Genomic DNA, 22707 nt, shown 5'->3' on the forward strand with positions numbered 1-22707 from the left:
AGGGAATGTACTGTACTGTAGAGAGAAGTACAAAGAGTGAAATAATCCACGCTTACAAAGAGCTTACATTCTAATGGGGTTGACAAGTACATATATATCTCAAAAATATAATATTAATAAATACAAATGTATATAAAGTAGTTGAATACAAGGTAATTTAGGAGGGAGTGTACTAAAGGTTGGGGAAATCAAGAAAAGCTTCATGCAGAAGATGGTGCCTTAGCTGTGTCTTAAAGGATAGTGTATTCTAGGCATATTTGATCCACAGAGCAAAGAGGGGAGTGTCATGATTGAAGAACAAAGAGAAGGCCAGTTTGGCTGGATTGCCTGGTTTGGGAGGGGGAGTGATGAAAAATAGACTGTGGCCAGGTTCGTAGGGCATTTAAGTAAATCGAACATAGGTGATAATAAATATTCATTAGATGAACAATAAAAATGGTTGAGACAGATGAAACGTCTGTTATTTAAGCAACCAAATTTTCTTTTCCCAACTTAAATTTCCCCTAGGATTTCTCTCTAGGGAATTATGTCAACCTGGCATCCAGTCTGTGATCAGAGAATCAGGCTAAATGTCTGCAGTGAAGTCTCTGATTCCATAAAATCTCCCCTAAGGAACATTTTGTTGTATTTGTGAGATAACAATCCTATGCTGGTCATCTTGATCTAAGAGTCTGGAAAAGGCCATCGGAGAACAAAGTATCCATTGGAGTGGAAAGTAGGTTAAATCTACTTAAAACAACTTACAATGTCATAAGAAATTTATCCCTCAATATTTGAGTCAACATATTTGTTTGCTTTCCAAGAGGGGGCAGCTGGTGAGTTTCAACAAACATTGGGCAATGGGTCCTGGCTTATGGCCAACACTAACAGTGAGTGCTTTGAATTGGCAAATGAGTTACTAGTGTCTGTGGAGGGCTCCCTGAAAACTCTGCCTTGTGTGTGAAAATGGAATGAAAATACCACATGACCTGCAGATGTGAACTCCCTCCTGAATTTCCTAAGCTTCTCTCTATTGCCTGAGAAAATGGCATATTTAAAGGCATTGGCTATTTCTTTCCTTTCCCTCCCCTTCCCTTCACAATGTCACTTCTTAGGTTGATTATTGTTTCTAAATAAACCTTAATGAAAAACGTATTCCCTCTTGTAACAACCAGTGACATTTGCCTCAGTGTGCCTACCACGTACAAGGTATGAATGTTTCTGTCTTTTATAGCAATTAGTTATTATAAGAGCATGATGATTTAGAATTGGAAGGGACCCTTAAACCGTCTAGTCTGATACTCTCATTTTAGAAATGAGGAAACTGAGGTCGAGAGAGGTTAAGTAAGTTAGCCAAAATCACACAAAGGAGCATGGCAAAGCCAAGATTCAAACTCAGAGCTTCTGGTTCCAAATCTAGCATTCACTCCCATAGCAACAGCATGCTACGTTAACCTGACACAATGTCATAAGGAGGTATTTATCATTCCTTTTTTGAGAATATTTAAACATCAATAATCCAAGAATTTACGATCTCATCAGTGTGAGTATTCCCTTCACTGAAGCAAATCACAGCCCTTTATGGTCTAATAGATGAGTTTCTGTGTCAGAAGTGTCAACCTGTGGCCTGTTGTCAGGGGAAGAGACTCTCCAAATTTAGCCTTGATGATTCTCAGAAGATAAATATACTGGGCCTCTATATACCGGAAGGCTTTTCAACTTAGTGGGTCCTATCAGAGTTTGTGTATCACCAGTAAAGCTTTTGAGAACCCACAGACACCTCCAATTCAGAATGAGGCATCACAGGAGGACTTTTGTGAAGGCTTGGAGGGAAAGTGATTTAAAATGTTTAGTCTTCTACAGACTTAGTATTCCCTAGGCCTGACTTGTTGCTATTCCCAAAACATTATTCATCCATTTCTCCTTAATCCTTAATCAAAAAAAATCAATGGACCATTGATTTAGAGCCAGAAGGGACCGCAGAGGTGACCTACCTTCACCTTCTCATTTTATGCATGAGAAAAGTGAATCCTAGTGTGACTTACCTAAGGTTGCACTTTTCTCTCTTCACCATCTAAAAGGTATGTAGATTACTGAGTTCCCAGACATGGAATTTTAGGGCTGGAAAGAACCTTAGAGATCAGCTACTCTAAAACTCTCATTTGACAAGATGAAGAAACTGAGGCCAAGAGAGTTTGGAGCAGTGGAATCAATTCACACACAAAGAGTTTAACATTTACAAAATCAGTCACACCTGACATTTGCATAGTGCTGTGTTTGTCTTTTAAGGGGTTTCTTTATGCATTGTCTCAGCTGGTCTGTGTAACACCAAGTATCAATATATACACAAGAAACCTGTCTCAGAGATTAAGTGACCTACTTAAAATCACACAGCTAGTTAATTAAGCCAGGACTAGAACTTGGGTGAAGGATTTCTAGACTGTTCCACTACTCTACACAAAATCTACCAAAAGCCAGGAGCTGATGGAACTGGTAGGGGAAGAAAGCCTGTGACCTTTCATTTCCTATTCCCCATTTCCCAAAAATAAGTGCAAAGAAAGAGCAAAGATCAATAAGAATAAGGAAACAAAAAGTCATTTAAGGAACAGCTGAAGGAGAGAACAGCAGGTGGTGGGTGTTGGCACATGTCTAAATTGTGTTCCTAAAAATTATTGTCAACCTTTCAAGACATCACATATGTCTTTCCTGGTCCCTCTTCTCTTCTTTATCTTCCTGATTCCTTTTCTCTTAATTGAGACCCTGTTGATCTGGGAATTTCTTAGACTCTAACTCTGTTTCTCTGATTAAGACCAGAGGCTCTCTGGGTGAGGAGATGCTCAGTGTTCAATGTGGTGTTCTGAATTTGAGAGACTCATTACATTTCCAAATGTTGGGCAATGAGAATTAAAAACAAAACTTCAGTTTAAAATCAAAGTATAAGTAAATTTATTTTCATTATATGCAAGGCACCAAGGTTAAGTGCTATTGGGTATATGGAAACAAATAACATACTCCCTACCTCCAAAGAGCTTATAGACTGGTTGGAGGAATAAAACAGGTAAAAAGTTAATTAAGATTTAAACTCCAGTTCAAGATATTTGTAGAAGAACTATCTCATGACAACACATGAATAAGCATCAAGTGAGCTATACAGACAATGAAACTATAGGAACCCAGCGTCCTGACACAAAAGACAATCAATTCATATACGAAAACAGCCATATCTGAACTCAACCAAAGGTTGGAGACATTCACAGCTACAGTATATGTGAAACCACCCCCACCAGAGTCCATGATTAAAATAACTAACATTACAGAGCTCATTTCAGCTGCTGTGCAATGGAAAAGATTGAATAAGGATAATTTGGCTAAAAACTCTTGAACAAAAACATCATAAGCACTAATAAATAAAGAGATGGGTGAAAATGAATAAAATAAGTTGATAACTAACTAAATGAATGAGTAAATAAGTGGCAACAAAGAGGGAAGAAGAAGTAATCCTGATCTTTTTGTTCCCTGCCCCATCTCCAGCCATCAAGGAGCAAGGCCCACTTACCTTTTGGGATCCAGATGCTGAGCTCTTGAGTGAAGTGTGCTTGAAGGAACCACTCATCCTCCTTAAGGAGCCTGTGAGCTTTCCTCCCTTCCCCTTTTTAGTTCCCATGTCCTCTACTCTGGACAAAGCATCTCCTCACCTGGAGAACCTCTGGTCTCACTCAGAAAATCAGAGGTAGAATCTGAGAAAGCCCGACTCAGTAGGGTTCAGGTTAAGAGAAGAGGGAGATACATTAGGGAAAAAGCAAAGTCCTAAAGGAGAGAATCTCTGCCAGGATGGGTATCCTGGAGGAGGCAGACTGGACCACTAGCAGCACTAGGCAATGTGCTGATTGTAATGGTTGCCCTTCTCCTACTCCCCAACTCCCCTCCCTACTTGAAAGCTTCCCCCCCTCCCCATGACCCTATCCTCTTCCTTTTCCACAACATGTATAATCAGGCTTAATGCACTGCAAGCTCTTGCAAGCCATGGTTTTTAGTGGATGGAGATTTAGCAAATGGCAATGGAAGGTAAATCTACTTTGAGAAAGCAGTGGCCCCAAAAGGTTTTGATTCAGACAAACTACAGGGTGATCAAATGGATATGATTTTGGCATCAAGAGAAAGGTATACTCAGAGGGCAGATGGGTTTCCAACAGCCAGGGAGACCTGCCCATCATAGCATGTTAAGAGACTTTAGAATCTAAGCACAACGCCTCCTCCTACAGATAAGGAGACACACTAAGGAGAAATGACTTGTTTATTCAACTATTGCCAAGTCCTAGTCAACAAGGACTACAATGCAGGTTTCTTGACCTCCAGTCCGACGTTCTTCCTTCTACCTCATGTTGTCACACTCAGTATGTGTTGTTTTTGTTTCTGTACTTTGATTGGACTTGATATTTGGCTTTGGAGTGAGAGTGCTTGGGTTAAAATCCTGCTTACTTGGTGTGTGATCTTGAGTGAATTACTCCCATGAACCTCACTTTTGTCATCTGTAAAATGAGAGGATTGGAATAGATGACATCTAGTGTCCCTTCCAGGGCTAGACCCATGAGCCTATGGGGTGGGGAGAAATGTCTAAAATGAAGATTAGAACCTTCTCAACAATTTATAATCTTAAGACAAGTTTTTTTTTGTTTTTTTAACCTAGGGTCCAAGTATGCCAAAAGGACCCATAGATAGATTTTAGGGACATATGTGAAAAAAAAGTGAAATGTGAAAAAATTACATTGAGATTCTCCTCCAAATCCTCCAAATATGAAGCATTTTCTTCAATTATGAATAAATAATAATAGCACCTACCTCACAGAGTTGTTGTGAGGACCAAGTGAGATACTATTTGTAAAGCATTCAATACAGTACCTGGTACATCATAAGTGCTTAATAATTGCTTGTTTTATTTCTCCTTTCCTTCATGTGTCATGCAACCAGTGTAGATGTCAGAGGTGGGATATGACCCCACACTGAGGTCCACTATGCCACTCAGAACATAAATTACTTTAGGAAAGATGCATCCCTCCACCCCCAAATGCAAAGCACTGGGCTGGATGTTGGAAATACATAAATAAGTTTCTTAGCTATTTTGTACCAACGACCCTTTTGACAGTCTGGTGAAGCCAATGGACCTTTTCCTATAATAATGTTTGTTGCCTACATTCATAATTGTCATTTTTATTATGTTAGCTAGGCCTACCCATGAGCAACTGATGTTTTTCCAATAATTTAGATCTGACTTTATTTGTGCAAAAAGTATTTTGTAATTGCGTTCATGTAGTTCCTGAGTTTGTTTTGGCAGGTAAACTCCCAAATATTTTATAATGTCTACAGTAATTTTAAATGGAATTTCCCTTTCTATCTCTTGCTATTGGGCTTTGTTAGCTATATATAGAAATGCTGATGATTTATGTGGGTTTATTTTATAAAGTAGTTTATTATTTCAAGTAATTTTGTACTTGATTCTCTAGGATTCTTTCAGTATATCATCATATCATCTGCAAAGAATGATAATTGAGTCTGGTGCTCAAAATCATGTGGAACTGAGTGTTATGGGCTAGGAATAGAGGGTCTTAATTGAAAAAGAAAAAAAGAATGATAACTTAGTTTCTTCTTTGCCTATTCTACTTCCTTCACTTTCTATTTCTTCTCTTATTGCTGCAGCTAACATTTCTAGTGCCATATTGAATAACAGTGGTGATGATGGACATCCTTGTTTCACCCCTGATCTTATTGGAAATGCTTCTAGCTCAGGGGCAGCTAGGTGGTGCAGAGAGTAGAGCACCAGCCCTGGAGTCAGGAGGACCTGAGTTCAAATGCAGCCTCAGACACTTGACACATGTATTAGCTATGTGACCTTGGGCAAGTCACTTAACCCCGATTGCCCTGCCAAAAAGTTAAAAAAATGCTTCTAGCTTATCTCCATTACATATAATGCTTGTTGATGGTTTTAGGTAGAGGCTACTTATCATTTTAAAGAAGGCTGCATTTATTCCTATGCTTTCTAGTGTTTTTAATAGGAATGGGTATTTTGTCAAAAGCTTTTTCTGCATCTATTGAGATAATCATATGATTTCTGTCAGTTTTATTGTTGATATGATCAATTATGCTGATAGTTTTCTAATATTGAACAAACCCCGCATTCCTGGTATAAATCCTACCTGATCAAAGTGTGTTATTCTTGTGATAAGTTTCTGTAATCTTTTTGCTAATATTTTATTTAAAAATTTTTTACATCTATATTAATTAGGGAAATTGGTCTATAATTTTCTTTCTCTGTTTTGACTTTTCCTGGTTTAAGTATCAGTACTATATCTGTATCATAAAAATTTAGTAGGACTCCTTCTTTGCCTATTTTCCCAAATAGTCTATGTAGTATTGGAATTAATTGTTCTTTAAATGTTTGATAGAATTTGCTTGTAAATCCTTCTGGCCCTGGAGATTTTTTCCTAGAGAGTTCATTGACAGCTTGTTCAATTTCTTTTTCTGAGAAGAGGTTATTTAAGCTTTTTACTTCCCCTTCTGTTTATCTGGGCAATTTATATTTTTGTAAATATTCATCCACTTCACTAAGATTATGAAATTTATTGGCATACAGTTGAGCAAAATAGTTTCTAATTATTGTTTTAATGTCCTCTTCATTGGTGGTGAATTCATTTTTGATACTGGTAATTTGGTTTTCTTCTTTCTTTTTTTAATCAAATTGACCAAAAGTTTGTCTATTTTATTTGTTTTCTCATAAAATCTGCTCTTAGTTTTATTTATTAGTTCAATGGTTTTCTCAACGTCAATTTTATTAATCTCTCTTTTGGTTTTCAGTATTTCTAGTTTGATATTTAATTGAGGATTTTTAATTTGTTCTTTTTCTAGATTTTTCAGTTGCGTGCCCAATTCATTGATCTCCTCTTTCTCTATTTTATTCATGTAGGCATTCAAATATATAAAACTTCTCCTAAGAACTGCTTTCACTACATCCCATAAGTTTTGGTATGTTGTCTCATTATTGTCATCCTCTTCAATGAAGTTATTGATTGTTTATATGATTTGTTGTTTGACGCACTCATTTTTTAGGATTAGATTATTTAGTTTCCAATTAATTTTTAGTCTCTCTTTCCATTTTATTTTCCACTTTATCTTTCCATTCTATCTTTCTATTCTTTTATTACATATAATTTTTATTGCATCATGATCTGAAAAGGATGCATTTAATATTTCTGCCTTTCTGCATTGGATTATGAGGTTTTTTTGCCCTAGTACACGGTCAATTTTTGTATATGTGCCATGTACTGCTAAGAAAAAGGTATATTCCTTTCTATCCCCATTCAGTTTTCTCTAGAGGTTTATAATATCTACCTTTTCTAAAATTCTATTCACTTCCTTAACTTCTTTCTTTAATTTTAGTTTAGATTTATCAAGTTCAGAGACGGGTAGGTTGAAGTCCCCCATTAGTATGGTTTTGCTGTCTATTTCTTCCTATTTCCTCCCTTAACTTCTCCTCCAAGAATTTGGATGCTATACCACTTGGTGCATATATGTTTAGTAATAATATTACTTCATTGTCTATGGTGTCTTTCAGCAGGATATAGGTTCCTTCCTTATCTCTTTTAATTAGATCTATTTTTGCTTTTGCTCTGTCTCTGAGATTAGGATTGCTACTTCTGCTTTTTTTTACTTCAGCTGAGGCATAATATATTCTCCTCCAGCCTTTTACCTATACCCTGTGTGTATCCCCCTGTTTCAAATATGTTTCCTGTAAACAACATATTGTAGGATTATGGTTTTTAATCCATTCTGCTATCAGCTTCCATTTTATGGGAGAGTTCATCTCATTCACATTCATAGTTATAATTACTATGTGTCTTTCTCTCTATCCTATTCCCCCCAACCCTGTTTATGCTTTTATTTCTTCTTTCTCCTTTCCTCTTCTCAAAAGTTTTACTTTTGACCACTGCCTCCCTCAATCTTCCTTCCCTTCTCTCAGCCCCCTCCCTTTTCTTTCCCTTTTCCCTTACTACTTCTTCCCTCCCTTCTAACCACCCCTCCCTTTTCCTTCCCCTCTCCCTCTACTGTAGTACATTTTTGTGCCTCATCATGTGATGTAATTTACCCTTTTCTGCCTCCTTCTTTCCTCTTCTCCCATTACAATCACTTTTCACCCCTTAATTAGATTTTTATCATCACATCAATTCATTTATACCCACACCCTCTGTCTATGTATATCCCTTTTAAATGTCATATTAAAGATACAATTCTCAAGATTTACAAGTATCATCTTCCCATGTAGGGATGTAAACAGTTTGCCCTTATTGAATAACATGGTTTTTTTTCTTTCTGGTTTACCTTTTTATGCCTCTCTTGAGCCTTGTATTTGAAAATCAAATTTTCCATTGAACTCTGGTCTTTTCATCAGGAAGGTCTGGAAGTTCCCTATTTCATTGAATGTCCATCTCCTTGCCTGAAAGATTATGCTCAATTTTGCTTGATCTTTGGTTGTAATCCAAGCTCCTTTGCCTTATGGAATATCATATTCCAAGCCCTCCAATCTTTTAATGTAGAAGCTACAAGGTCCTGCATGATCCTTACTATAGTTCCACAATATTTGAATTGTTTGTTTCTGGCTGCTTGCAGCATTTTCTCCTTGACCTGATAATTTTGCTACAATATTCCTTGGCATTTTCAACTTGTGATCTCTTTCAGGAGGTGATTGGTGGATTCTTTTGATCCCTATTTTACCCTCTGGTTCTAGGATCTTGGGGTGATTTTCCTTGATGATTTCTTGGAAGATGCTGTCCAGGCTCTTTTTTTCATCATGGCTTTCTGATGGACCAATAATTCTTAAATTATCTCTCCTAGATCTATTTTCCAGGTCGCTTGCTTTTCCATTCCTTTGATTTTGTTTGACTGATTCTTGATGCCTTGTAGAGTCATTAGCTTCTACTTGCTCAATTATAATTTTTAACAAATTGTTTTCTTCAGTTAGCTTTTGTATCTCTTTTTCCATTTGGCCAATTTTATTTTTTAAGATGTTGTTTTCTTTGGTGATTTTTTTTTCATTTTGTCAATTGTATTTTTAAAGGAATTGTTCAGTTTTCCTTCTACCTCTCTAATTTGACTTTTAAAATCCTTCTTGAGATTTTCTAAAAAGGCTTTTTGGGCTTGAGACCAGTTCATATTCCTCTTTGAGGTTTCAGATGTGGGTATAGCGACAATGCTGTCCTCTTCTGAGTTTGTGTTTTGATCTTCTCTTTCCCCATAGTAAGAATCTATGGTCTTTGCTTTTCTAAGTTGCCTTTTCCTTATTGTGTTTGCCTTTTTTCCTGGCTTTTAACATTGATTTCTGCTTCTGGGGCACAAGGGACTCTGTCCCATGCTTCTTGTGTTGGGGGCTAGGGGCCTGGTTATTGGCTTTGTGTGCTGGGGCCTCAGGTTCTGGCAACTGGAAGCTGTATAATGCTGTGGTTTACTTGGTACTGAGCTGGAGCTGTTAGTGGTGGTTGGTGTGTGCTGAGGCCAGGTCAGGTCTTTCTGCATTTCCTCCAGTTACACTGAAGCTTGTGGGGTGAGGTATGGGGGAGTGATAGTCTCACTGCTGGAGGTTTCCTACTCCCCAGGGGCTGCTCTAGAACATAGATAGGCTTAGCTGCTGGTGTACACCTGTCAGTGGTGGTTCTCTGCACTGGTGTCTACTGATTCCCCTGGCTGTGGGAAAGCATGCAGGGCTGGGGAAGAAGGGGAAGGCCTGGTGTTGGCACTTGCCAGCTCCACCACCCTGGAGCTCAGGATCTCCTGCTGGTTTGCTGAGGTAGGGCTTGCCAGTGGTTTACCAGGAGGCCTCCTGTCCTGTACTGGTTCTCTTCAGCCTCAGCAAGAAGGAGCTTTCCTGTTAATCCCCCTAGTCTCATGAACTAAAAAACTGCTTCACCCCATCTTTCTGCTGGTTCCATTGTTCCAGGATTTTTCCTGAGGTGGTATTTTCTGGGTTTTTCAAGGTCAGTAAAGGAGAATGATAGTGACTTACTGCTTACTCTGCCATCTTTGCTCCTGGAAGTCTGGGAGTACCTACACTCATTATTAAAGAAAATGCTTAGTTTCATTGAGAAGCTGGAGTTGCAGGGGAATCTCAATGTAATGTGCATTGTCGGGCTTGTAAGGTTGTTGAGGATAGTCACAGAGAGTGGGGAGGGGTGGACCATCCCCTGTCACAGCACTGGAAAGGCTGGGTACAGAGTATGAAAGTGTATGCTAAGCCAAAGGAGCATTAACAACCTCTTCTCATCTCTAAACTCAGAACAATTCTTGCCCATGTGGGTCAGTTGGCAATAAATTATCTATTACCTTGTAGCATCTCTTATGTTTTTGTATTGATTCAAATTCAACCAACATTTATTAAGCCCCTGCTCCAACAAATTACATTTTTGCATTAGAGGAAGAGTTTTTCATACCAGGAGTTCCTCAAATTAATCAACTCACAGTTCTGGACCAAAAAAAGCAAGGCACTGGGCTGGGTGCTGGGGATATAAATAAAATCCTTATATCAAAGAATGTCTCATGACTCAAACGACCTGGATACACTTTGGGAATTTTATCATTTCTTGGTTCTTAGCCCATACCCAATAAACTTGGGGAAATGTATATATAGTAGCCCCAGTGTTGTGACTCTGATTTCCCACTTGCATTTATGCAGGTCATAATATTGCAGGGAAAAAGGGCTTGCTGCTAGCAGAAAATCAAAAATCCTTGAATAAGTAGCTATTATTCCTAATATGTATGTAAAGCCTCCAAGCTACTTAGAATCCTAAATATGAGGCCTCCATCCCTCTAAGTCCTCAAAATTAAAGTGACTGAGTAGAGAGCATTTTAAAATATTCTCTCTCTCTGTCTCTCTCCTGTTTTTCTCTGTTCCTCTTTGCTTTTTTCTATATCTGTTTGCCCATCTCTCTTAATCTCTTTCTCTCTCCTGATGTCCCAGCTATTAGATTCACCTATTGGTACCCTAGATCCATCAGCTACTTGTGAGCTAGGCCACCAGTTTCTCAGGCAAGGTATATCATCTTCCTATGTCAACTACCCTTTGCAAAATGAGAGCCAAGCTTTACATAGTCTCTCTCTTTTCCCTGGTTGCCATTACTCTAATGCAAAGATCCTTTTTCCCCTTTCTTTTCTTCAGTTTCAGCCAACTACCTACCATTGCTCATAAATAAAACATACTATATTTTCCACAGTTATTTATCCCCAGTAATGGGAGAAAGGGAGAATAATTTTCTTAACACTCACTATGTAGACAAGGATAAAAAATAAATAGTCTAGTCTAACAGGTGGTTGAAACATATGAACAAATAACTGGAATATGTTAGAATATAACTAAATGCATTAGCATTTCTTTAAATCTTTCTCTATTATTTAAGTTCTTACTCATTTACACCTCAACTCTCTGATTAGGTCATAAGGGTAAATTTTTTATATTATCCTCAGTGCCCAAAATAGTCCTGGACATATAATAGACAGTCAGTTTCTGAGTATTTGATTCTGGAGAAGAAAAACAGAAGGAACTTGGGAGTTAAGAGGGAAGTTAAGTATTGTTTCCTACTAATGTGGGAGAATCCTGACCATCAGCTGATGAAACCATATGCTGAGGGAGAGAAACCAGTGGAGAGTCAATCAGCAGCCTATAGGATCAGCCAACAGTTCTTGCATGCTAAAGAAGGAAAGATAGCCAAATGATATTGGGCCATATATAAAAACTGATAATACCCAAGGCACTGACCAGTATGAGGAGAATCTAACTAGGAAACTGTGCTAAGGAAAACCTTCTACTGGGAGGCCATTGCCACCCCTCCTGTAGCATATTACCTAAAGGGGAGAAAGAAAACAAAAGGAAATACTGGCCCCATTGTTTGCATTTCTCTGTTTGAAGGATAGAAGTTGCATAATGGATTCACAGAGGTTAGTGGAAAATGTGGGACTTTTTATATAAAAATTTTTATATTTTATTTTTTTTCCAATTACATATAAAAACAATTTTAACATTCATTTTTGAAAATTTTGAGCTCCAAATTCTCTCTCTACCTCCCCTTTCCTCTCCTTGAGAAGGCAAGCAATTTGATATAGCTTATATGCATGCAGTCATGCAAAACATTTCCACATTAGCCACATCGTGAAAGAAAACACAGACTAAAAAACAAAAACAAGAAAAATAAAGAATGTTTAAAAAAAGTATGCTTTGAACTGCATTAATGCTCCAGTAGTTCTTTTTCTGGAAGTGGATAGCATTTTTCATCATAAATCCTTCAGATTTGTCTTTGATCACTTTTTCCACATTGCCTCCAACACTTGTCATTTTTCTTTTCTGTCATATTAGCCAATCTGAGAGCTGTGAAATAGTACCTCAGAGTTTTAATTTCTATTTCTCTAATGAATAGTGATTTAGAGCATTTTTTCATATGACTATAGTTATGATTTCATCTTCTGAAAACTCACTATTCATATCCTTTGACCATTTGTCAATTGGCGAATGACTCATAATCTTTTAAATTTGACTTACTTCTCTATATATTTGAGAAATAAAGCTTTTATCAGAGAAACTTCCTGTAAACTTTCCTGCCAGTTTTCTGCTTTGCTTCTAATATTGGCTGCATTGGTTTTTCCTGTGCAAAACTTTTTAATTTAATGCAATAAAAATTATCCTGTAATGTTCTCTATCTCTTGTTTTGTCATAGAACCATAGATCTGACAGGCAAACTATTCCATGCTCCCCTAGTTTGCTTATGGTATCACCTTTTATGTCTCAATAATATACCTATTTTTTACCTTATCTTGGTACATGGTGTGAGATATTGATCTATACCTAGTTACTGCCAAACTGCTTTCCAGTTTATATAGCAATTTTTGTTAAAAAGTGAGTTCTTGTCCCTAAAGCTTGGATCTCTGTGTTTATCAAACATTAGATTACTATGGTCATTTCCTACTGTGTATTATGTACCTAATATCTTCCACTGGTATACCATTCTATTGCTTAGCTAATTTTGTTTTAACGATTACTGCTTTGTAATACAGTTTGAGATCTGGTACTGCTAGGCCACCTTCCTTCACATTTTTTTTTATTGATTCCCTTGATATTCTTGACTTTTTGTTCATCTAGATGAATTTTGTTATAATTTTTTCTAGTTCCATAAAATAATTTTTGCTAGTTTGGTAAGGCATTAAGTAAATAGATTAATTTAGGTAGAATTGTCATTTTATTATATTGGCTTGATTTACCCATGAGCAATTAATATTTTTTCAGTTGTTTAGATCTGGCTTTATTTGTGTGAAAGTTGTTTTATAATTGTGTTCACATATTTCCTGGGTTTGTCTTGGGAAGTAGACTCTATTATTTTATATTGTCCCTAGTTATTTTAAGCTAAATTTCTTTTTCTATCTCTTGCTGCTGGACTATTTTGGTAATATATAGAGGTGCTAATGATTTATGTGGGTTTATTTTATATCCTGCAAATTTACTGTACTTGTTAATTATTTCAACTAGTTTTTTAGTTGATTCTCTAGGATTCTTTAAGAATGCCATCATATCCTGTGCAAAGAATGATAATTTTATTTCCTAATTGTCTGTTCTAATTCCTTCAATTTCTTTTTTCTTCTCTTATTGATAGATCTAGCATTTCTAATAGAATATTGAATAATAGTGGTGATAACCCGACATCCTTGCTAGTATTCATTTGTGACACAAATGTTTATTAAGCACTCATTCTGAGCAATGTCCAATGCCAAATGCTAGAGCAATGCAAAAACAAGTAAGACATGATCTCTGACTTTTAGGAGATTAACAAAATAATTAGGGTGGCAAAAAATATATACAGGTAAATATAACAGAAGTTATAAATGACCAGTGCATAAGAATACAAAGTCCTCCCACACTTGGTAATATTAATTATAGTTTCCCCATATTTACCTTCTAGATCACAAGTTCCTTCAAACAACAAATCAACAAATATTTGTTGAATACCTACTGTATGCCATTCTCTATGCTAGGTAATAAGGTACAACACAAAAGTGAGACTTTCTTTGCTTACAAAGACAGTCCTACATACTTTGCCTACATACTTTTCAGTGGATACAACATATTCACAGATAAGCAGATAAAAAGTATAAACAAACCCCACAGTGATTTAGGTGTGTGTGGGTTTGTTGTTATTGGCTCATTTTCTTTTTATATCATACTTATTGCTGAATACCCCACTCTTCTTCATCTAGTGAACCTTCCCTTGTAACAATTAAAAAGGCAAACAAGAAACCCAAACTGTTCAGCAAAATCAACCAACACATCAACCATGTCTGGTGCTATGTTCAATGTTTCACACTCAGCCCTCATTTCTCCAATTAAAGTATAGAAGTATATTTTCTCATGTCTTCTGTAGGGCCAATTTGTCATTGCAAACATACTACATTCAAATGTAGTATAATTATACTACATTCAAGAACTTTATAATTCTTTCTGTTTATGTTGTAGTCATTGTATATGTCATTGTTATGTTCTATTTACTGTTCTCTACACCGATGCACATAAATCTTCCCATCTTTCTCTAAATTTTTCATATTGAATTGTGTTTATATGTAATCATGGTATATCTTACCTAGTTAGGTCCCAGTAGATGTCAATTGGTTGATTTACCACTGGAACCTAGAATCTCTAGGAGGAAATATTTCTCCAAATGTCACTGGTATCTCAAGTTGAAGAAATACTTTCTTCTTATGTTTCTCTTAAGTTGTGTTTGAATGTCAAAGTTTCTCTTCAGTGCTGGTCTTTTTTTTAAAGTCAGTGATGTTTGAAATTCCCATATTTCATTAAATATCCATTTTTTCCCCTCAAGAATTAATCTTATTTTTGCTGAGTAGGTTATTCTTGTTTGTAATCCTGGTTCTTTTGCCTTCCAGAATATCACATTCCAAACCTTCTGCTCCTTTATAGTAGTAGCTGCTAAAGTTTGAGTGATCTTGACTGTGGCTCTATATTATTTGAATGGCTTCTTTCTGGCTGCTTTTAATATTTTCTTTTTGATCCGGGAGCTCTGGAATTTGGCTATAATACTTCTGGGAGTTTTCATTTTTGGATCTCTTTGAGGATATGATCAGTGAATTCTTTCATTTTCTTTCATTTCAATTTCTATTCTGCCCTCTGGTTTTAAGATATTGGGACAGTTCTTGATAATTTCTTGAAATATGATGTCTAGGCTCTTTTGTTTATTATGGCTTTCAAGTAGTTCAACAATTCTTAAATTGTCTCTGCTTAATCTATTTTCCAGTTTAGTTGTTTTTCTGATAAGATATTTCATTTTCTTCTATTTTTTCATTCTTTTTACTTTGTTTTATTGTTTCTTGATGTCTCATGGAGTCATTAACTTTTGCTTAACCAATTCTAATTTTTAAGGAATTATTTTCTTCAAGGAGATTTTGTGCTTCTTTTTCCATTTGGCTAATTCTGCTTTTTAAGGAGTTATTTTCATCAGTGCATTTTTGTACTTCTTTTACCATTTTATCCAATTATGCTTTTTACGGAGTTCTTTTCTTCAGTGAGGCTTTTCTACCTCTTTTACCAAGCTATTAACTCTCTTTTCACAATTTTCTCTCATTACTCTTGTTTCTTTTCCCAATTTTCCCTCTATAATTAATTTTATTTTTAAAATCCTTTTTTCTCTTTTAAAAAACTCTTTCTTTGGCTTTTCTAGGAATTCTTGTTGCGCTTGTGTCCAATCTGCCTTTTTTCATTGAAGCTTTGTCTGTGGATGTTTTCAAATCATTGTCTTTTGAGTTTGTGTCTCGAGCTTCCCTGTCACCATAGTAGCTTTTAACGGTCAGATTCTTTTTATTGTTTGCTAATTTTTTCCAGCCTGTTTCTTGATATTGGACCTTTTTTTGGAGTTGAGCTCTACTCAGCTTGGGGTGGGAGGAGGAAACTATCCCAAGCTTCAGGCTTTTCCATCTTAATGTTTTCAAAGCTAGTACTGGGTGGGAGGGCCTATACATTTTCAGTGCTTCCAAGTTGATGTGACCCAAGGAGAGATGTGCTCATTGCTCTCCTGGTCTATACTCAGGTCCTTACCCAGATAAGGGCCCTGCTTCCTTGCAACCACAAGTGCTAGCCCTCTTTTCTACCCTAAGCCCACTACCAGGAACTAGGGCCCCTGATCATTCTCTGCCCTGGAATTGCGATCAGGGTCCCTTCTTCACTGTGACCACAAGCCCTCCTCTCCACCCTGGAATGGTGACCTAGAACTGGGTAATGGGCAATGGACTTGCCAAACAGTGTTCTGTTCTGTACCTAGTCAACGGAAGGGTCCCCTGTAATCTCTTTCTGACCAGGTGTCCAATTCGCTTACTCCCTTACTTAGCTTTTAGTTGTAAGACTTCCAAAACTGCTGCTGCTGTAGTCTCCAAGACCCACTGATGGTGTTGCTGGCCTGCTGTGCTCTGGGCCAGCCTCCATCAGTGTCATAGATCTTTCTTCCTACATCTTATATTGTCCTGGGCTGGAGAAATGTCTCACCTCAATCTTTTGCTGGTTATGCTGCTCTAGAATTAGATTTGGTGCATTATTTTAAAGTTGTTTGGAGGGGAACTTTGGGAAAGTTTGGCTGGAATGCTTTTATTCTGCCATTTTGGCTCCGTCCCCTCAGCTTGCCATGATTCTGGAAGAAAACGTTAAACCGTTTAGGACCTTGTCCAAGTTACAGTTTGAACGAGCTCATTGAACTACTTGCATTGTGATTGTTGTACAGCTTTTCAGTTCTCTTATGATTAAGCACCTAAGCTGCTGATTCAAATCAAAAGATGCAAAGCATCTGATCAACCCTAGATACTTAATGTCAAAATCCACAGAATTTCCCCAGCCAACACCTCATAATGTTCCAAACTGAGACCTGATTTTTACTAAATACGTTGTCTGAGGACCAGCCTAGCCTAGTTTGTAGAAGTTCATAAGCAGGTTGGCCACAGGATGATGACTTTTGGGAGGACAACAGAATCTCTTGGAGACCACCTACTAAGTAATAAAGTAATTGTTGTCAGTGTCAGAGGAGGGAATATCTACATCAGTGAAATCTTGGATAATTGAGGCATTGAAATACTGAAATATGGTTGACAAATTAAAGGCTGAGTTCTCAAATTGAAAAATACTCTAGTAACATTTGAAACCAGTGAAAATATTTTATTAAAACCACTTGTGGAGGCCACTACTTATAATATTCAAGAACCAATAAACAAATACAATTGACTTTTTTTCTCCTTCTGGCAAATGGTGGGTGATAACACCATCTTGTTCCCCACAGATTTGATCCCTTCACTTTCTCCTCCAACACAAAGATCCTCCTGAAAAAGATATCATAGAAAATACAATGCAGTTTACATAGGTTGTAGGTGCCTAACATACTGATGATAAGAAGAAAGATAGACAACATCCCCAAACCAACAACACTATTGTCATTTCTGACTGAATTTTAACCAATCAAAAGTACCACAATGAGGATCCCAAAACCACTCCAAGAAGCAAATCCTTTATCTTCTTACCCAATGGGAAAAATATATGATAGCCAAAGGCAACACTGGTTGGAACAGAAACTTATTTACAAGATCTTGTGTAGAAAAAATAAACCACAATAGAAGAGGGTAGTAGAAAATTATCACAGTATCATCTCACAAAACAGAGAAAAGCTATGGAAGGAAAATCAGGTTTGAAGAAGATTTGGCATGAGAAGCAACTAAGCCATATCATTCTAAGAGCATTTATTTATTTTAAAATAAGTTTTATTTATGGCTTTTCTTTTTACATCACAGATATTTCTACTTATACTACCATTCCCCGGAAACTGAATTCTTCCATGTATCAAAGAAAAACAGTTAGCAAAGATGATCAATACAGTAACCACATTCTATTCCTTTAGTCCCCAAATATCTCTTTTAAGAGGATGGAGATTCGTCTCATTATTTGTTCTCTGGGACCAAAATGAACTACTATAGTTACTCAGGTTTCAGATTCCTTTTTCGTGTTCTTGTAATTTATGTTACTTTTCATTGCATATATTGAGGGCAGGGATTTGTCTTTTGCCTTTTTCTGTATCCTCAGCATTTAGCACAGTGACTAGCACATAGTAGGTGCTTAATTATTGTTTATTGATTAATTGAATGATGGTTCTGCTTAACTATTTATCACTTCATACCAATATTCCCATACTTCTCCAAATTCCTCATATTTGTCATTTCTTGCTGAATGATAATATTCCATAATATTTATATTATGTAGTTTGTCCAGCCATTCTTCAATCTACAGGCACGCAATTTGCTCCTAGTACTTTGTTACTACAAAAAAGTGATGCTGTGAATATTTTTGTATCTATTGTTGGATTTTCTTTAATGTAGTGGAAAGTACACAGGATTGTGAGTAAGAGGATATAGGTTCAAATTTCATCTCTGAAACTTACTACCTGTTTGACTTTGGGCAAATCATTTAATCTCTCTGGGCCTCATTTTTCTCATCTATAAAATGAGGGTCTAGATTACCCCCAAGGCTCTTTCCATTTAAAGGTGAAATTGAAGAACTACAAACATACTATAGTGTGTATGGAAGGGTATCCCATTGAATTCCAACCCATTAGCACAGATACCTTGGACACACACTACAAATGGAAAATACACTGGTCTCATAATTGAACAGGAGGAAGAGAACAGGTTGGATTGCTTTTTAAGAAATCGTTTAGCACTTTCAATGATCCCAGGATGCCTCCTGAAATAAAAACTCATCCTTTCAATATCCTTCTGGTGATGCTACATGATCATGAATCATGAAACTTCACAATTTCTGAAGAATCGAAATTGCAGTGACCCAAAGGGTAATTGAGAGTTATGTGATGGTTGGAAACAGGCTACAGCATATCACTGACAATGACATGGGCACAGGAAGTGGTATGAAACCATCCAGTTAAAGCTCTAACTTTGCAATTTAATACTTGTGTGACATTGGGCTAATCACTTAATTTCTCTGACCTTCAGTTGCATCTATAAAATGAACAGGTTGTATTAGATGACCTCTTGAGTCTCTCCCAGCTCTAAATCTATGATCCAAAGATCCAGAAAATGAAATGATTGAAAAATGTGGTTGGTCAGTTATGGAGGGAGAGCAAGGGGGTAACAGATGTGTGGCTTAAATGTCATACTTGTATATTCACAATGTAAAAAGATGTAGAAGAAGGTCCCTAGCATTATTGGTGGGGTTTTTAAATGGAGGATTTATGGGTTCATGGACAAAAATCACACAAGTTGACAAAGCATGGGTGTATCATAGATTTAGAGCTGGAAGGAAGCTCAGAGGCCTAGTCCAAATCCCTCATTTTACAGATAAAGAAACTGAGGCCTAGGGAGGCAAAGTGATTTGCCCAAGGTTGTACAAGTAGTAAGTGTTACAGAAGACTGGAGCTCAGGTCCTCCTACACCAAAGACAATACTTTTCCCACTGGACTATGCTTTCTCCCTGCAGTGTTGGAGGTAGAAGCCTCATCAATGAGATCCTGGATCCTATGATGTACTGAAGTTGAAGTAAAGATGTCAGTACCTGAGCTTCTATTGGGAAAGTATTGAGAGTTTATCTTTCCAGTTTTAATAACTGGATGGTCCAGGGAGAAATTTTGAGTGGCATTCGGAAGTACCTTCAAAAACACAATAAAACCTTTTAACTTTTATGGGGAGTTTTTATAACCTGGGATTTTAGAAAATGCGACAGGTGAAGTAATGAAATCAGAACCAGAGAGTTGGATAGGAGCTACAAATCTCTGCCTCTGTCTTTACTTCTGTCCAATTTTGAGCTGAAATAACCAGTATCTAAGTATATGTTGACTTAATTTGGAGGTTTTATATCTTCTTCATGGCATTTCTTTATTGCTGCATTCTCTGAGAAGATGTTGGTGGATGGTCTTTTGTAATATGAGTTCTGAAATATGAGTTCTCCAAGTGTCCAATTAAATGATGTTTCTTGTAACTTTTGGGTATATGATAAAACCAACTCCTCCAACTTCTTAATTTGCCTCTTCTTGGAACACTTGTTAGCCATCCTCCCATTTAGTTGTGACATCTTCCTGTCTTCTGGTTTCATTTATAGCAGGAATGTTGAGATTAGTACAATTCAGTTCCTCCAATGTCTACTTGTTAGTCACTGGGCAGCAAGGATATCTCATTTAGAATAACAACTAAGTGAATGTTTTTGTGGAGTCATAAGAATTGTGATTTTTATCACCCTCTGCTCCCTTTCAAGCCATTCTACCCCCATCTCTCCAGAAGGGAAGGGTGCTGCATAGGACCAAGGGTTATTTTGTGCTGCTTTTGTTTTGTGGGTTGCCATGACTCAAGAACTCATCAGTAAGTGGCAATCTGCTGGCATGGGCCTTTTGTGTACTTAGTGAGACTCATCATTAGAAAACAAACAGTATGTTGCCAGGGCTGCACTTGAAACAATAGTAGAATATGTCAGAACTTGTATTCCTCTAGAATAGATTTGAATAACTCACATTATCTCCACATGTGCTATGATGGGGTAATGAGGTAGGACTTTTTTGTCTTTCCTACATCAAGATGAAATATTTCCCTTTGTAACTTCTACTGAAAGACTCAGTCTCTCACTTGGAACTACATAGACCATAACCAAACTTTCTTTCAGATAACAGTTTCTCAAGTCTATCTTCATTTTTAGGATAAAATCTGTAGTTCTTTCACCTGCTTTTCATATCACGTGGTTTTTTATTTGCCTTACCATTGCGGTTATCATCATCTGGATGCACTCCAGGTTGCTAATGTTCTTCAAAACATTGGTACCCAGAACTAAGCATCACATTCTAGGTATGGTCTGATCTGGGCAGAATATAGTAAGACTATTACTGCCTTTATTCTAGACACTATACTTACAGAAAAAAATATTATGCCATCTTCATAAGTCAGCCATCCTTGGCAAATTGGGACTTCTTGATTTAAAACTACTTTCTTCATTGGCTGAGCTTAGAATACAAAAGGATATGCTGCTTTGCCCTTTTGGATGAAGGGGGAGGACCTGAAGAGCAGTCTTGTATCCTAGCAAGAAGGCACATGAATAGGATCATATAACATAGTTAACAATGGATGTATTTTATCTCTTTGGGTCATCTGTGCTGGATTGAGGAGGTGACTTTCTATTATGAATAAAATTGATCCTGCTAAAACTTTGCTTTATAACCTGGCTCTTTCTTTTCTGGAGGGTAGAATAGGGTCTTTTCAACTTTTCCATTGGAAGTGATAGATAGAAGACCAGCAATCCTTTTCTTTCTTTTTTTCTTCTCTCTCTTTTCTAGGAGTTGGGAAATGTGTCTTCATGTCAAGATAGGCTTAACAAGGCCCAATAGAGTTTAACCATTACCATTCTCTTTTCAGGAATATGTGTGTATGCATGTATAATTGATATAATATTGCTTGCCTTCTCAATAAGTCAGGAAGGGGCTGGAGGGAAGGAAAGAATTTCAAACTCAAAATGTAAAAAAGATGAATGTTAAAAAATATATAAATATTTTTAAAAAGGATTTTGTGTGTATAATGAATTTTTAGGATTAATATTAGGTATTATATTTTTATTACAAAGGAGTCATTTTTTTATAGATTTTCATTTAGATATTAATCTAATAGCAAGTATTATACTACTAAATTTTCCTGGTAGACCAAATGTTTCTAAGTAAATCTTTTGGACAAAATTGTGTTTTTATTTTGCAGGGTTAAACTTTGTGAAGTGCTGTCCTTTCCAAAGACTAAAAAATCTTGAGAGTACTAGCTCCCAATAGATTTGGTGTGCACGCAGGCTTGATAAGAATAATAAAAGAAGTAGAGACTGTCTTTTCCAAAGCCTCCCTCTCTTCTAATAGATTCAATAACAATGTCTAGAGAAAAGATAAGGAAAAAAGGCATTGCATCTACATTTTAAGGATGCAAAGGATGCAAAGTTCCAAACTCTTCCAAAACTGTGATTGGATATTCATATTTAAGACAAGAAAACCATCAGGTTCTGCCACAGAAAATCCATGGTGAACCAATGGAGGATGAGGAATAGTTCCAAATATGACCATGAAAGTTAAAATGCCAAGAATGTAAATTATTGCTCTTTCATCTTTGCAACAAAGACTGTTTGTGTGGTTTGGTGTGGTGTGTTTGCATCAGCTTCCAGAGTTTGCTGGCAGACTCTCAGACAAAGGAATACTAAAACCATGTTTACATGAAGCCAGACACCAATGTTATTATGTTCAAAGATTTCTGGTACCCATCAAACAAGCAAAAATATCATGTGAATCTAATGAACTTTTGATTATTGGTAGGCTTATTTGATGGACCAGATATCCTTAATAATCTAGAACTTTCTAAGAGTTTTACCTCTGATCTAAAAATCTGTTCTTTTATCTTTTTTATTAAGCAAAATATCCTGAATAATTCCCTGGAGTGCCAGGATCTCCACTTCAAGATTTAAGGAAGGGCAGCTGGAGTGAAGGAAAAAAAGTATATTTGAGGTTGAAGGAGAAAAATAGATTCATGCGAAATCTGTATAACAAACCATAGCTTCTAGAATCTTCACCTGAAGTCTTGACAGCCAGATTTTATCAGAGAAAAATTAAAGTATTTGTAATGCAAAAAGGGAAGGCAGCTTTGTGTTGC

The 22707-nt window shown here is 36.7% G+C and overlaps 1 protein-coding gene across 1 annotated transcript in view; it reads right to left on the minus strand.

Moving 5' to 3' along the window:
• The window catches only part of TRPM1 (transient receptor potential cation channel subfamily M member 1), a 175735-nt gene extending 172092 nt beyond the window's left edge, over positions 1-3643 (minus strand). Inside the window, exon 1 of the mRNA XM_036736576.1 lies at positions 3536-3643. Coding sequence (XP_036592471.1) covers positions 3536-3643 — 108 coding nt within the window. The remainder of the gene's footprint in view (positions 1-3535) is intronic.
• Positions 3644-22707: the final 19064 nt, after the last annotated feature.

The sequence above is a fragment of the Trichosurus vulpecula genome, chromosome 8 (assembly GCF_011100635.1).
Source record: "Trichosurus vulpecula isolate mTriVul1 chromosome 8, mTriVul1.pri, whole genome shotgun sequence".
Taxonomy (NCBI): domain Eukaryota; kingdom Metazoa; phylum Chordata; class Mammalia; order Diprotodontia; family Phalangeridae; genus Trichosurus; species Trichosurus vulpecula.